Below are 17,019 nucleotides of genomic sequence, written 5' to 3' on the forward strand. Positions count from 1 at the left end.
TTAGTAGTGTTGGCACGTAGCTGGAGCTGTCAGCCCAGCATCTATGGGAGATCTGTGTTTAATTTGCAAAAGTGGACCTTGCCAGAATACAGGGAGAGAATGAAGGCGAGAGAGGGAGTGGGGGAAGTGAAGCCAGTACTTTTGTCTGTGTGTTTGAGTGCCAAGCGGACCTGCATTTCTGAACTCTATCACGAATGATAAGGCTGAGGCTGGACATCTCTCAGATGTGTGTGTGTGACTGACATATCCATTTTAAGCCTTCGAGTGGTTTTGTCTAACTGCTGTGGAAAGAGTTGTGCAAGTGGTTCTATGTTTCAGTATGTGGGTGTGCGCAAGGGAGCGGGAAAGGTGGTGGAGGAGGGGGGGTTACTGTGAAACCGAGTAGTTAATAGTCTGAGTTTGTCTGCAGATTACTCTGGCAAGGACCTGGGCCCACAAGCCTGGGAGAATCCACCGCTCTCCAAGATTACCCAACTGTGAGCACAACCCATCTCAAACAGCCATAGTACCCAATCATGGAGAGTTGGTCGTCACAAAACCACACACTGCACAAGACAGAACAACTAATCCTCACTGACGGTTTCTTTGTAGAAATAGTTGTTTTACTCCCAGTTCCTCGGTTTGTGTGTCCAGACTTGTGCAAGGGAGTGTGTAGAGCCGATAAATTGGGGATGAAAGTGACAGGTAACGGTGATTTGTATCCAGTTTTTCTGGTTCTACTCAGTGACTGGGACAGTCAAGCTGAGGCCTGCCCTCTTCCCTCCAGCCTGGGAACCAGAGCAGTGATGCCTGCTTGCCTAAGTACCTGGCTGCTCTTGCTGGAAGCCGTTCCCATCCCACTCATCTGTTTATTATTTTCCTGTGAGGGCTTGTGTTGTAAGAGGAGAAAGGAGGGGGGTATGGAGGTCAAGATGGAGGGAATATTCTCCCATGTTTCATTGACAATACCTCTAGAGACTGGGATGGTGGGTTTTTGAACATAAATGAGTCATAAATAAATCTGAAAAGAACTGGAAAACATGTGTTCTCTGTAGCAGATTTTGGTTAAGACCCTGAAATGTTCATGTAATACTAAGCCCTTTATTTTACTAGACTTGGACTAGGAAGGAGGTGGTTTTGTGAGGTGCCTGGACTGCTCCACTGGTTGGTTTGCTTTATGTTAGGAACAAAACATAGGAGGACATTAACCCCAGGCAACAAGATACAGAAAAAAAGCTATGAAGGAGAAGCGTTGAAAAGAAAAAAAACACATATACACTGTGCATAATAGACATGCAAGAATATCCCAGCTTACATCATGCAGTCCTTGAACACTAGCACATTTTGGCTGCCGGTTTGAAGACCTAGTTTCACCTGACTGAGTAGACATTACTCATCTGTTGAGGTATCACACCTCTAGTAAAGATGAATGTGTCAAACACATACATTGTTAATGACTTTTCCTCCCTGTGACAGTCTCAAACACACTGCATTTGTGTTTTTGCAGACTAAGCGCAAGAACTGTGGGTCTAGCTGTGTAGCCAGTTGTTTCCACTGCTGCCCTGAGGGCTTCTGGGTGGAGTTGCAACATCAGCTGTGGGTTTTGTGTGCTACGGAGAGTGGGCACAGGGTACATTTGACCTCTGAGTCCCACAACCTCAGGAGGAGAGGCATTTTTACTGAGAAAGGGAAGACCCTCTTGCTGGTCCCACATGGTTCCCTCAAACTCACATTCCAAGGGATGCTTTTCCCACCATGAACCAAACACATCACTCTGTTCTTTCCTGGCAAAAATCCAAGGAAGTGGGCGATCACATGAGTGGGGTCCTGCCCGGTACTCATGGCAGACCTGACCTTCAGCAAATGCCACAGTTAGGCCATTCTCCTCAGGTCAGGGGAAATATGGAGAGGGCCTGGATCTGGGAGAAAGGTCTGGTCTCTCTAATATGGCACAGAAACATTTGGCTCTGATGCTATCCAAAATATTTTCATTTTCAGCTATATTTGATGACTAAATTCCAAGACATGGGATATACATTCTATAACATTAGTCAAATTATATTTGATGTGTTGATTTTTACACAGCAAATTTCAAGTATATAAATCATATCATTTAAATCTAATGGATGTGGACATAAATATTGTACAGATCAAAATCTGTTACAGTTTCACACAAACATCCCAGAACAGTGCACTACCAACAACACTGGCATAATTTCCATGTCTTGTTAAAATCATGTTGGGCCACATTTTCTGAATACAGTGTAGTGATTTGTGTGAGATCACGACTGAAATCTAATAATAATATTTATTTTATTTAATAATAAATATAAATCTAGCTAATCGTTCTCTGACTCTTAATCTTATTCATTTGCTTTTCCAAAGAGAATCTCTTCATGTATTTGAATTTCAGGCCCCAACTAAGATGCTTTGGGTTGAAAAAAACAATGAAAAACAACAACAATATAATCAGTCTCATTTCATGTGCCTATTTTTGAAGACTTTTGAATGCACAAACATTTGGGGCATTACACGCATACTTATCCTATCGTCACATGAACAAACGTTCTCTCAAGAATGCTTCCTCATCTTGTCACAATATGCTAAAAAAACTATCAACAGAAGACTCTCTGCTTTTGTTTTTGCCTAAACCATCATTCCATTACAAACAAGACATCTTTGGTATGCTTTTTTGCTGCCATTTTTGCACAGAGTAATTCCAAAACATACAAAATGATACTACAGCAATTCAAGGACTGTAATAACAAAAACCATGTCTTTTTATTTTATTAGTCCTTGCGGCCAAATGTGTCCTCTGAGTTGGACCTTACCTAATTTAGGAACAGTGGGCAGCTGCAGTGCCTGGGGACCAATTCCAGTTCTGCGGCCAGTGGCAGTTCAGGGCAATGGCAGGAGTGTTCATATGACCTAATATGCATGTATTTTAGGGTGGTTGGGAACTGGAGCACCCAGAGGAAAAAGAGAAGAACACATGGAGAACATGGATACTCCACACCAAAAGACCCCAGTGAGTGTTTCAACTCAAAACCTATGCACTAAACAAGTAAAGTACAAATACATAGGATCAATACATTTACAATATATTGTAGATACATGGCAAGACTAATCAATACTCTCTTCTACATTTGGCCACAAGTTCTCTTCCACATCATACCTAAACCTCATATCTTCTTCTTCATATCTTCATATCTTTGCGTCCCTGATGGCTTCCTGTTGATGTTAGGCAAATATTTTCATGCATCCAGTATTCACTGATTCCAGATCAGACATTTGATCGAATGATGATCATAAACTTTTCCTCCTCTTCTATATATATATATATATATATATATATATATATATATATTAATATATTAGGTTTGAATATATTTCACAAAGGTATTCATATGCAATTGCTGTCTTAAGGATCTTTTGAACCCAGAGCTGGGCTCTAGATACTGAACATGGGGTTTTGCTGGTGGTTGAGTTTGACTGAGTAAAGTATTCATGAATTTTGAAAACAGGAACTCTGTATTGAGAAATAACCAACAGTAAGATATATTTAAATATTACAGAAAGAGGAAGAGGACATATTTACAGTAAGAGGATAGTAACATGTATTTCTAAAGATTAGTCTCAAAAGCTCACCCAAAGTAACACCACATACTGTATCTCTCACAATAAGAAACAGTAGCCTGCATTTAAATATGTATTATTACAACATATGTTTTTGAGATGCATTATTGATTCTACACGTCATATTTAAGGTCTGAACAGCTACACAGTAATCTACTTTTCAATCTTGCTTGCATTTTCAGTGTTATACTACACTGTATGCAGAATAATTGGTTGAAAAAATATTGTAATGACCTGGAGTGACACATCCAGCTCTGGATAGTTCCCACATCAATATGACCACATCCCTCCATTTCCTTAAGAACAGGCATGTGTGCATAGGGATGTCATATACCTTCCAACCCTAAAAGGAACTGTTCTATAGGATTCAGAAGTGCAGGCCCAGTGGCACATACTGTACTTTGTAACGTTGTATTTTGAATTACAAACAAAGGTTTGACAAAGTGAAAAAAACATGTGCAGTGTTTTCCAAAAATTACAAACTCTCTTTAATCATTTTTCTCTCTCTCTCTCTGTAATGTATCTTGATGTTGTAGCCATGTTTGGCTGCACATAATCGTTGTTTGGATCTGGAGATGAGCAGTATAGTGTGACTGTGGTTCTTTTGTATAAACTGTTATCTTCAACATATTCAGGTTGTGACCATGTCATATTCATCAGGAATCCAGCACAGGTCTTCTCCCTCAGGGATTCTCTTTACATTGCAACACTTCCCCTCCGGCAACCGAAACCAGGCCGTGCACAGACAAGCAAAGTTAATGTATGCTAGGCCTCAGCGTCTGTGCCTCAGTGAGAGCCACACACCATCTAGATGAGTAGATTAGATAGAAGGAAGATGAAAGAGAGAAAACCAATCAGAGGCAGTGGGAGGAGGAGGTCCAGAGAGAATAACAGTGTGGTGCGATTTCTTTTTATTGCATATGCCCATAAACAAGAGTAAGGAGGAGAGGGATATAAAAAAATATAAGTGAAAATGAATTGAGGAGGGAGAAAATAGAATCTAATTTGTAGTGTTAGTTAATAAGAGACAGACTGAGAGAGAGGGAGTGATGGAGGGTGAGAGGGACGGCAGCCAAATGACAGAGGCGTGTTTGTGCTCTGATTAGGCTGAGCCAAATGGAGGCGGCTCACCAATGGAGATAACCAACAAAGACATCTCTTCACTGGAGACAAATCTATGAACATCTTTTCACGGTCAATAGACGGAGGCATTCTTTTGTTTTGATGAAGGAAAAAAAATCTGCCTCGGTGGATCCATGAATGCAGCACAAAGTTTACTGTTCATCTGCTCTTGAATGAGGCAGATGACCGAAATGCCTTCTGGTTTTGTAGTCTATGGGCATGAAAGTGTGCACAAGAGCCATTTTCATTACTTCTCATGCTTAAGTGAGCCGCTACTAAAAGCTATGTTATGATTATGTTCTTATGAACTAAAAACTTGAATGTCTCTTCACTCTCACCCTGACTGCCAAGATATGATGCACTCAAGCTGAATAAACAATGATGTGGGCTCTTTGGGCTAAGACAGGCTTCCTGGCATGGGTGTGCCTGCACCCTGTTTGGTTTCTCATCTTTATGGTTGGCGACAGTGAATAGATCAGATCCATGGCAGTGCTGATGGGGTCCAGAGCAAGGTTTTCTCTCTGGCAGGGAAATAAGGCTGGGGTACAGCCAGGGTTGCCAGGCAAGGACAAACTTTAATACTGATAGACTGTTTGATGAGGTCACTGTCTTTTACACAAAGACTAACTGTCTATCCATCTACATCACTCTACTCAGTATCTGTCTTTGAGTCCTCTCTGTCTGACTCATACACACATACCCATCAACACTCACATGCTGCCAGGTTCATAAGAGAAAAACGCAGCCATCCTTGGGAAACAAATTAAAAGGATAATCATCCCTCGGTTGAGAATATTCCTTCCTTGGTGTCGGTCAAACCAGAAAGCAAAGTATATGGTTATTTTTCTGTAAATTAAGAATATGAATGCTTCTCTGCACTAGATTCCCAGACATCTAATTACAACATTGAAAGAGGGAAACAACTGATCCGTGGTGGAAGAGGTTAGAAACCAAGAAGAAGATGATACGTTACAGGAAGAAATGTGAGTGCACAGAATGGTGAGAAAAATGTGTTTTGTTTGAGTGCATGCGCACTAGCATGCATTGTGTGCACTAATGCGATGCTTGTGGAAGTTTTTTTCTTATCTGTTCATCTGTTTTTTTGCTTTTTGGACTTCGTCATCCCCTTCGTCTTGTCTTGCCCAAAAACAGGAGTTTCAGGTTTTGAGCAAAATCTGTGCATTGACATCAACGGCTTTGCTGTCAGACTCCTCTTGTGGAACATTACACCAATCTTACCTCATTGTCCACAATAAAAGCAAGAGGATCATGTTACCCCTGCTCATATTACATCATCTTTAAACCCAGCATAATCTACTATCATCCCCTTGTTTGAGAATAAGAATGCTTGTACACAGATTGAACCATTTAATCACAGAGTTTAAGTCATTGGAACTGGTAGTTTTGAGAGAGTGAACAGAGCGGAACAAAACAATACTGCAGTGGGCAAACCGAGTCCCAGTTTGGAAATTCCTGCTGGATTGTTTATGTTCTGGAAGAGCAGTGAGGAAAGGGGACAACGCTAATGTTGTAATGATAGTGACAATAGTGGTTCTGTGTCTGTAAAACAATGTGTATGACTGGCCAGCTAGAGCCAAGATTCTTTTGATTTACATTCTGACCTCCAAACGATCCTGAATGGCCTTGCAAACAAGCAGCTCCACTCAGAACGAGAGATGATGACCCCCCCCCTCTCCATGTGTGAATAAACAAGTGACCCACGTTGGGTCTGTGAGAGGTCACTGCACAGCGGAGTTATGGAGATGGACGGAGGAGAGGGCAGACAGACAGTGGGCCTCAGAGAGACAGAGAGTGAGTGAGAAGGAAGGAGAAAGGGAATGGACAGAGAGGGAGGGAGAAGGAGAGATAGTCGTTGTATGTTTGTTTCTCCCTGTGGCCTCTGCTGCCCTAACAGACCCGACCGCCACAGGCCAGCAACAGGGCATGGGCTTCTCTTGTGTTGACTATATAAAGATTTATAGCTCCCTTCAGACTCCAGATCAGTTCTATGGATAGTAATATGTTCCATGTGGCTACATCTCCAGTCACATGCAGCCATGTTAAATGAAAGCTGACCTCCACCTTTTTTTCAGCTTTCATCTGTCTTGTTACCCCATGAATATTTTTCTGATCCATGGATGAGTCATATGGTGGTTCTGTTTACCATTCTGTGACACTATTCAGAATTATTCAGAATGGATCCTTGATAGCAAGAGAAGTAATAACAGAAACAGATAAGTGCAGCCTGCTTTTGATCCATCCTGACCTGGGATCAGGCTGAAGCACCCTGTCTAGACATCTGTTGCCCTCTCTTATTTTCTCTTTTCCATTTTCACAACTCAGTTCTCACATTTTTCTGACCCTTGCAGCTCCCTTTTGTTTTTGATCTCTCACTCCCCATAGTCTCTCTCGTCACTCTCTGAGTCAGGCTTAGATGTGGTTCTCTGGTGATGATGACAGTGAAAGGAGGATGCGGTAAAATGGCTGAACCAGGGATGACCCGGCAACAGAGAAGACAGACAGATTTCAAAAAATGTATCATACTAACATGCCAAAGATACAGTTCCCCTTTATTTCTTCTCTCTCAAATTCACTGTCTAAAAATGCAAATGGTTTGTTAGTCAATACGCAGCAAGGGTGCATGAAAACAGAGCCTATGCATGTTTAGTGGCTCAGTAATTATGACAGGGTTACAATTAAGGGAAGCCCTAACCACCCGCTGCCCTCATTATATTGCAATTACGTTCTTGATTGTGAAACAAAGGTACACAACAATGGTTTGATAAGACCTCTTGTTTAATGAGACTTTGCTGTAACTCCTGTGTTCATTCAATTAGTAAACAGGTCTTCCATTCAGGCTCAGGCACCCCAATTCTCATTTTCCCAAATGCGGCACACCCCCACCCCTCAGTGCCCCAAAGCCCTCCACCCCCTGCCCTTAGCCTTCAGCGTCCCACATTGGGTCTTGGCATCCCCCTGAACATTCAGGACACACAGACTCCTCCCCCAACCTCCATGGATCCCCTTCCCCCCTTCCCCTCCACCCCCCCGAACACACACCCATTTGATTGTGATTGACAGCGTCTTTGTTCCATTGTGCGGAGCTGTCGCCTCTGATGAAGACACATACACAGAGCGGAGGCGCTGCGCTCATTGTACACTGCACAGAAACTACAGGTCTGCAACCAGTTGCACTGTCCTCTGATGATGAGCTCCATGCAGTCGGACCGGGTGAGTGTAACCAGCCAGGACATGGCAGGGCATGGCAGGATGGGATGGGACAGGGTGTGTGCAGAAAGGACAAACTCTGACTGACAAGGTTATCAAGGCCAGACCCTAGGCCTCTCCCAGTGTGGACCAGGGGGTCCCGGCCCAATGGGCTGAGGGGGCCAGCTGGAGAGGGAGGCTCAGGGCTGCGCAATGTGTCTGAGGAGGCCGTCATTAGGGTTCACCCCTCCTCAGGGATGGGAACCAGGTCACATTCTCTCACATGGCACAAAGCAGGGTGTGTGTGAGACGGGTGGGGGTTCAAGGGAGGGGTTTTGATGGGGAGCAGGCCATGACCTCTTTATATCCATCAACAGATCACTAACTTGGCCCATAGACATGCTCATACAACACATTCACACACACACACACACACACACACACACACATAAGCATGCATGCAAACACATGCTAATGTGTGTGTATGTGCACAGACATGCACACTCCCAAAAATGCATATGCAAAAACAAGTACTTGCTCTGCAAGAGGCATTATGAGGGTCTTTACCTGAATACAGCCCCAATTGCTTAAGTTAGCTGCATGAAAACTTTCTATAATGCATACCACTAAGAAATATCTATCTTTCCAAATTAACCTTTCAAAATGATCTGTATGGATTGATGTTGACAATTGTATTGAAATATGTAGTGTACAAATCCAATGAATGAAACAAATCTGCTAAGAAAAACCACGATGGCCAGTGTTTGCAACAAAGTATAATCACAATCTAAAGATTCAAACTATTTAATTTTATTGCACTGAAGACAAATTCCTTCACAATGCAGCTCCAACTCAGCTTGCTGCTGATACTGTGAAATCCAAAGGTTTGCTGCCAGGGAAAGAACAGTGAAATGCTGCCCCCTCTTGGTACCCAAGGAGTCTTGCAATCAGAGAGAAAAACCTTGCAGAGCTTTTAGTATCAATAAGCATTATCAGCATTATCAAAATGGTCAATTTAGTTATTGATATCCTTAAAAATAAAAAAAATACCTTTGAGGGTAAATCAGAAATCTCTTTATTTCTAAATCAAGATGCTAGATTAAAAATATCTGAACCACCCCGTCACAAACCCTTAAAAACCAAAAACATTCAGTTTATCAAAAGATTAAAAAATATGATTTAACAGCAGTTATGACCATGAGAACACTATGGTAAGGCAAACAGGAAATTAAGGGCACAACACAATAAAAGCAGATATATTCTTTCTGTCTCTGTCATACATGTTATAACTCTGGTGAGCCTGAGTGTATTGTTATCTAGGCTACAAGTTATAGCATTATCATTTCTCTATAATTGTATTGTTTCTCTCTCTAAATGAGTTCATCTTTTGTGCTTTGTTGTCGGTCCATGAGGCTCGTATCTCAAGTCCTGTCTGTGTATTCTCTTCAAAACAATATAGACATTTAACCACTTATACTATATCTGTTGACTTCCTCCCATATGGCAATGACTGAGGCATAACCTTTGCTATACAATATGTGTACAATAATCCAATGCGTGTGTTGCTTGTGTTGTGTTTTGTGTATGTATGTTTCTGTGTGTGTATTTGTTAATACATGAGGTCATCCTGCATACAACGTCTTGTGCAATTGTGCATGTTGTCTGGCAAAGCTTATCATGGTAGTGTCTTTGAACTGTCTCCAGGGTTACTGGCTCTGCTCTACCTGCTTAGCCCAAAACCCAGGAAAAGGCAACAGGAACTGGGTGGGGCAACAACCTGGGAGGGTAAGGGTCAGGATTGGACACCCTCTTCAGTTAGGTGAGACGGTGCGTCTACGAAGACAGCTGCATGTCAGGCACTTGAGGATGCTCATGGTGATGTGCATGAGGGGGCCAAAATTGAAGAGCAGGTTGTAGAAGGTGTTGACAGACAGGCCACCAGTCTCATCTGCGTACTTTAAGGCCACAATGGGTGTGTAGAGGCTGTTGGTCAGATTTCTGAAGCGAGGGCTGCTTGACTCAATGACCTTTTTAGTGCACTGGAGAGATGAGAAGGAAAAGAAAGATTTGATTGATTTTATTGCTATGCAGGCCGGTGGAATGTTTGTACCAGTTAGTGATCAGAGAAACACAACACTGATTCTTGAATCCTGAGATAGATTCGATATAATGTGACTAAGAAACCCTTTTCCCTTACTTTGGCTATGTCCTCTGGCATCTGGCCCATGGCTTCAAATATATCTATGGATGATGGTAGGTAAACATCTTTAAAATAACGAACTGTGTCGGCATCTACTCCTGGATACTCCATCTTGGCCACATCCTCCATCATCTTTGTCTCAAACTCAGTGTGCACTGGGCCAGGCTCGATCATGGACAGCCTGTGGGGAGTCAGATGCAGAAAGGCGCATGAGGGAGCATGTACAGTACAAAGTAAAGACAGATGTGAAGGGAAAGAGGGTAATCTAACCGGATATTGAACTTCATCAGCTGCACGGCCATACTCTCACAGAAACCTTCCATGGCAAACTTAGAGGCTGTGTAAACATCATTGAACACCACTCCTAAACCAACAAAACAGAGAGATTAAGGACGGCATCACTGCATAGTATTATCAAATTTCACAGTACTTAATTAACAGCAGACACGAGTCAAACATCATTAACACATAAAGGCCTAAGCTACTTGAATCAACCAAGTAACAGATAGATGTCACATGGGACAATACAATTGCCAGACAGAATAAGTCAGTTTAGCTTACTTGCTAGTGATTGACGACTTATCAGATACTCTTTAACTTGTTCTGGTAAACCCCACCCATCTGGCACTTCAAACAAGTTCAAACAAACACAAAAATTCTTTGCAACTGCTTGCTATTTGGCTCAAATCAGGTTGGCAGACCTTTACTGGAAATGTAAGGCATAGGCAGCTAATAAATAAAATAAAGTTATGTTTTTAAAATACATATCAGTCAAGCATTTTCATATAACCTTAAACAAAAACGGCTTGCTAGCATTGACCATAAAATTATTCTGTTATGTAATAAAACTTAATTCAGTTATAATGTTTCAAGTTTGTTAAGTGACACTGAAATAGTTTTACATGGTACAATAAACTCTGATTTCCGAATTCCCTAATTTAATAGATCCTAAAGCACAGAACAAAGTCTATGATTTACAGCTCAATGAGTGATTTTGAAGATTGCAGACTCTGCACTGGTCTGCCCAAAACATTTGCAGGTCACCATAGATAATCAGCATATGTTGTTTTGTAGCTTGCAGAAATTTAGAATTCAATTCTCCTGATTTTCAACTGAGCCTCAGACTACTGTAACGAAAGGTGTCAGAGTTACAATCAAAAGTATTTTTTAGAACTGAAAATGCACTAAACTGGTTTGAAACAGTCTTATAACACGTCTTTTCACAGTTGGTTAGAATTGTTATTATCTTTTTCTGTGTCCCTGGATCAAACTTCACTGGATTGCAGGTTTTATTCTGTATTGTTAAAAACACACACATCTTACCCTGAAGACCCATAACACTGCTCATGACCACGATGTGTCCTGAACGCCTTTTCTTCATGTCTGGCATCACTTCTTTGATCATGCGAACAACACCAAAGAAGTTGGTCTCAAATACTCTTTTCATCTCCTCGATGCTGATGCTTTCCACAGGTCCCAGCAAGCCCACACCTGCATTGTTGACTGACAGGAAACACACAGGCACAGAGGTGACACACTACTTGTATCTCCAACATTGCGTCAAGTGTCAAAACTTCAGATATTGTTGACTCAATATGAAGTGATATCTGTATCTGTTCACTTGGCCTTTCTACAACAATAAATAGATTCCTAATTGATATATTACAGATGGTATTACTTGATATTGCCACCAGATGTCAGTGTGTGACAACACACTGACATTTGAGAGGTGTGATGTAACACCAGTCCATGTTGAATGGCTTCTGGGTCTTGAGTAATTAGGTGAAGGGGGATGTAATGCTGGATTTTGAGTAAGATGGAGGCAGGCTTATAAACAGAACCTTTATCCAGACTAGGTTTAAACACAAGAATTGAAAAGACTCACCTACTCACAAGTTATTACTCTAGCAACATATAATTTACTGACCCTATAACACAAAATGACCATAAAATGACTTATGGGGTTTAATATAGTGATTGATCAGTACCGCCCAATGAGTTGTTGGTGATGTGCTGAGATTTCTCGGTTTCAAAATACATCTTTGGTTTTGTTTTAGCTGTAAGGACCCCCCTTCAGAAAAAGAACAAGCAAAATAATGTGCCATAGGCAGACAGCTATATATTACAGTATGGTGATCATTTCTGTTTTGGTGCAGAATCTATCTGCCCACTGGAATTTCAAGACTCTCCCAATCTCCTCCCCCCACCTACTCTTAATGTCTGCAGAACTGCAAAACCATGGGGGACAGAGCTACATGAGAGTGACCACTGATTAAAAACATTTCAAAAACTTTGTCCTAAAGTTGTATTATTATTACAGGAAGAACACTGTAGAGTGATTTTTACTGTTACTCTTTCTCTTGAAAGTATGACATTACTGTTTGTGTTAAATACATGCTTCTATAGCAGGAAGGTTGAGGGTTAGTGCTCTGTGCATTTGGTTATCATTGCTACATACAGATAAGGAATTGAATAAGGTCATACAATACATTCCTTAATGATTTTAGGTTATACACTAAATCTATTTATCAATTGTTCTAAAATATATAATAAAAGAAACAAAATACATTGATACTCATATATTCATCTGCATACAGGGGATAGATCAAAGACGCCATGTCATTCAAAGCTGTGGAAAGGTTCGAATGGGAGATGCAGGCCTAGTTTCAGGTGTGTCCCACTCACTCAGGATATCAATATGGCGGTCCTTAACATTGTTGATGCACTGCTTGACGGACTCGTCGCTGCACACGTCTAGCGGAAGCAACATCAAGGTCTTGCCATATGCATCTCCTGCTGCCTCCACCAGCTTGTCCTTCTTCTTCAGGTCCCGCATGGTGGCAATGACTGATAGAGGGAGACAGAAAAGTGGAAAATGTTATCTTACTTGAATGACGTGGCTTCAAACTTCACAAAAAGAGCCTCTATAATACCAGAAAATGGTTCTTTAGACTTCTACAGCAAAATCGCAAAAAAAATGCTTAGGAGTGTGTGGAGCAAATGTCAGAGTTAAGATACTATTTGAGTCACTTTCAGTACATTCTTTTTAATATCACACTATACTTTCACTGTTCATCATCTGATAGGGAATCATTAAGAAAGTGAATAATTATTTTCTGTAGATAAAAGAAAAAACTCTTGACCCATTGTCACACTAATGAAGTGACACACAAGAACGTGAAACCTCTGATCTGTGAGTCCACCACTAAATGACTTCCTTAACACACAGACACACAGACACAGACACACACACACACACACACACTCAGAGTTGTGTTAGAGTCAGACGTGCAGGTCAGAGTTCCTAGCAATGACCACGCCTGTCAGTTTACAGAACACAGAATTGATTTCCTCTGAACTTTACACGCTGGCCAACATTAACCTACATACAGCACAGGAATCTATCATGGCCAGTGACAGCAGCTATCAGCACCACGTTGACTTGGCTTTCATGGCTTCCTCCATGTTGTGTGTTGTGCTAACACTTTGCTGACTGACGTTATCTAGCAGAGAAAAGAGAGACAGTGCTGTTGCACAATGGCAATCAGTGGGAGTAAACAACACATATTCATCTGAATCTACCTGCTGTCCTTGACAGATAAAGGCAAACCCTCACCTGATTCTTGTCTGAACAGAGACAGGGTGAGATAAACAAGATTAAAAGAGGGATTGCTATGCTGTAGAGGTTTTGCACTACCATGCCATGTTATTGATGTAACATTTCATTATGTATAGTAAGGAAACTAGGCCCAATTTTTGAGAATGCTGTTGTGTAAGTGTCATGTAACATGTTTGTGTCTTTGCAAGTAGTCAAATACACACTATGCATTAATGACGTCTTATGAAGTCTAATTAAGTCTAATTAAGTCTAATCTTATGATTTGAGAACTGTGTGTCCATGAAGCAACTAAGAGATTTATGTATTGGTAGAGAAGTGAACAAGAGATCCATTGTTCTTCGGGCTCCTTCAGGAATTACTCTTGGGCTGCTTAAACATTCTTGAATGAACCACATTGCACTGCACACACAGAGGGCTTTTGGGGGTTTCTCTGAGTTTGGTGCATGTTACTGCAACTAATTATTACTTTATGCACAATGCAATACTTAATCTCTGTTGGATTTCCTAAAGACCCTGGGAAAAGCTTCATTGCTCAGAGGTGGCCTTATTGAAAGCAGGTCACAATGTGAAAAAAATCTGCTCACACCAGTGTTAAGGGAGCAGTTAATCACTATTGTTTTGCTCATCTATTTCACGGTTATAAATCCCATCAGGTTCTGGTGACCCCCAAAGAAAAAGAAAACCTTAACTAACCCCTGCACAGTGGTTCCTAAAGTGGCAAACGGACAGCAGTAATTACTTAACTTGGCTAAAATGAGTTTACTTAGAGAATACATAAGATGACTACTGAAATCATGGGTTTCACTCACTGAATGAAGGCCTACACCCAATTGTGTAATTCCGCAAAAAGTCAGATCAAACAACAGGGGGGGTCTTGAAGGCAAACTCTCACCAACAGGGGTGGGGGTGGGAAGGTGGTCTAATGTAATTCTGTCTGAGGCTCCATGACATGTAAAGGTTTTAGATCTCCAGTTCCTACAGTGACATTAATGATGGCTGGGATGCAGGAGAGGAGACGCTCAGACCAACAATGTCAAAGTGGGACACCCTAACTCCACTGTGCTCCAATGAAGACTTCAAACGAGGCCCTTGCTTTAGAGTGAACCCTCGCTTGTACAGGTCTCAAACTTTGTCCCCCTTTCAACACTCGCTCCAGTGAGGGGACTATAGGCACATTAGACACGGCACTAAACCGGAGCAGGCGGTCTACAATTCACTGCGATAAAAGGGGGCTTTGTGCTGGAGAAGTCACTTGAAAGAGAACTGACAAGACTCCTTTTATGATTCCGCCTGGCAAGCGGCATCCTTGCAGAGCCCTACCCTGGAAACCGCGCTTTCAGATGATAATAGGTGAACCAAAGGGGCGACTGAATCCCAGTCTTTACAAAAGGATATGGATCCGATATCACTAGGGTTAGCAATTTCAATGGACACTACACCAAAGCACTTATTTGCGTTAAAGCGTTAAAGAGTTGCGCATGAAACTCAACCGAACTTTGTGCGTAAAGGAGGCTTGGGGCAGAAGCAGAGCTCTGCAGGGAAAAGTAAACACGGAATAGGTTTTCAAGCGAACCACACTATTACAGGATTGCTACTAACAGGTCCGATCAAAGAAACAATGTAGAAGAAAGCGCATTTACCATGGTAACGCTTCTTTTCTTCTCTGGCCAGCGTGACGGCGATTCGTAACCCGATGCCGGAGGAGCAGCCGGTGATCAGCACAACTTTCTGCCCGCTGTTCGCCATGATTTGTCCGGGTAGGCGCTGTGTTTTTCAGCGGTCCTCTGCTCCGGATGGTCGCTGCCGAGGGAGCTGCCGATCACCGGACTTTAAAGCACTAAAGCGGATCATGCAGCCTTTGCAGCCATGTGAGCGTCTAATTCAGTCACATGTTCAATAAAATCAGTAACCAGAGAAAGACGTGGCATCTAAAACACCCCTTGTAGACAAGATTTTAAACTTGATAGGTGCCGCCTGCCCTGAATGTGAAGTTAATTCCTTAAAAAAGTGCGTGGCCGTGCATGCGCGCACGTGCGTGTTGTAGAGGGGGCAGTGCTTATTTGATTTCTGAGCTGGTGACCCCAACAACAAATAACTGTAATATCCATACAGTATTCACCCAATGCTTTGTTCTTACCTAATGGTGTTTCCGGTTCACTACCACATTACTGCTGATATTCTTAATAGGACTTTCTTACTTAGGACTAGTTTTACCGGGATATATTTTATGGTAGTCTACCCAACTTTTCTTTTTATTATTAGTTCATCTTTTATAATTAAATCTAATACAATTAAATTAAACTTGATTAATTAAATCACACTATTTTAAATGAGTGAATAAATATTTGGGCTGCACATATCATTGAGTAACAAATCATATTTATTCATATTATTATGATTATAATTATTACTATTATTATTATGCTCTTTGCTGTTGCCCAGTCCATAGTTTAACCCAAATTAAGCACTTGGTGTTTGGTTCTTGTTGATTTATTTATAAAACTAGTCACGCCATGCTTACCTTAATTTTAGAATGTAGTCATATAGTAGTATAGAAACTTAATGCGCTGCGTTGTGCTGCCATCTGGTGGTAAGGAAATGTGCAGCACACTTAAGAGGCACTCCGGCTTACTGAAAGCATCTTCAATTCAATTCAATTCAATTCAATTCAATTCAATTCAATTTTATTTATATAGCGCCAAATCACAACAAAGTCATCTCATGACACTTTACAAGATAGAGCAGGTCTAGACCGACTCTTTATATGTTATTACAGAGACCCAACAGTTCCCACCTTCATCAAATAAATAATGCTAATTGCATCACTGTAATCCAATTATTAAACATATATAAGAATGTAAGAGGAATGGCTTGAGTTGTTATCATTTTAGTTTGGTTAGTCAGTGATGCCATTAGCAAGGGCATGTTATGGTGACCAGTGGACCCTAATCTTGACTGATGTTATAAGGGGTCAAAGTACCTTTGATAAGATCTTAAACCAGACTTGCTTCTGTTTCTCTGATGAAAAGCCATAGTGTGAGTCAGAGTCTGCCGTGTTTGGACATGTTGCTAAATGTGGTGCAACAATATGCAAACTGTAAAAGGTATGGTGGAGGACTATAAATGTATGTTTTTCATGTGATCCTCATAACACCCAAGCAGGAATGAGTGAATGATGGTCCAAAGAGCATTCTGGATAGATAAGTGAGTGAAAGAAGTTTAATGCTTTAAAATATTTGATGTATTTAATGCGTTC

At 41.4% G+C, this 17,019-nt stretch overlaps 1 protein-coding gene across 1 annotated transcript; it reads right to left on the reverse strand.

The window, feature by feature from the left end:
- Positions 1-8,791: 8,791 nt before the first annotated feature.
- Positions 8,792-15,520, reverse strand: rdh8a (retinol dehydrogenase 8a). The gene is made up of 6 exons (XM_070922841.1): positions 15,404-15,520; positions 12,830-12,991; positions 11,468-11,647; positions 10,415-10,508; positions 10,142-10,325; positions 8,792-9,983 (listed from the first exon to the last, which is right to left on the reverse strand). Exons 1-6 carry the CDS (start codon positions 15,507-15,509, stop codon positions 9,756-9,758), a joined length of 954 nt encoding a protein of 317 aa, XP_070778942.1. The 5' UTR covers positions 15,510-15,520; the 3' UTR covers positions 8,792-9,755.
- Positions 15,521-17,019: the final 1,499 nt, after the last annotated feature.

Source organism: Enoplosus armatus, chromosome 17, assembly GCF_043641665.1.
Source record: "Enoplosus armatus isolate fEnoArm2 chromosome 17, fEnoArm2.hap1, whole genome shotgun sequence".
Classification (NCBI taxonomy): Eukaryota; Metazoa; Chordata; class Actinopteri; order Centrarchiformes; family Enoplosidae; genus Enoplosus; species Enoplosus armatus.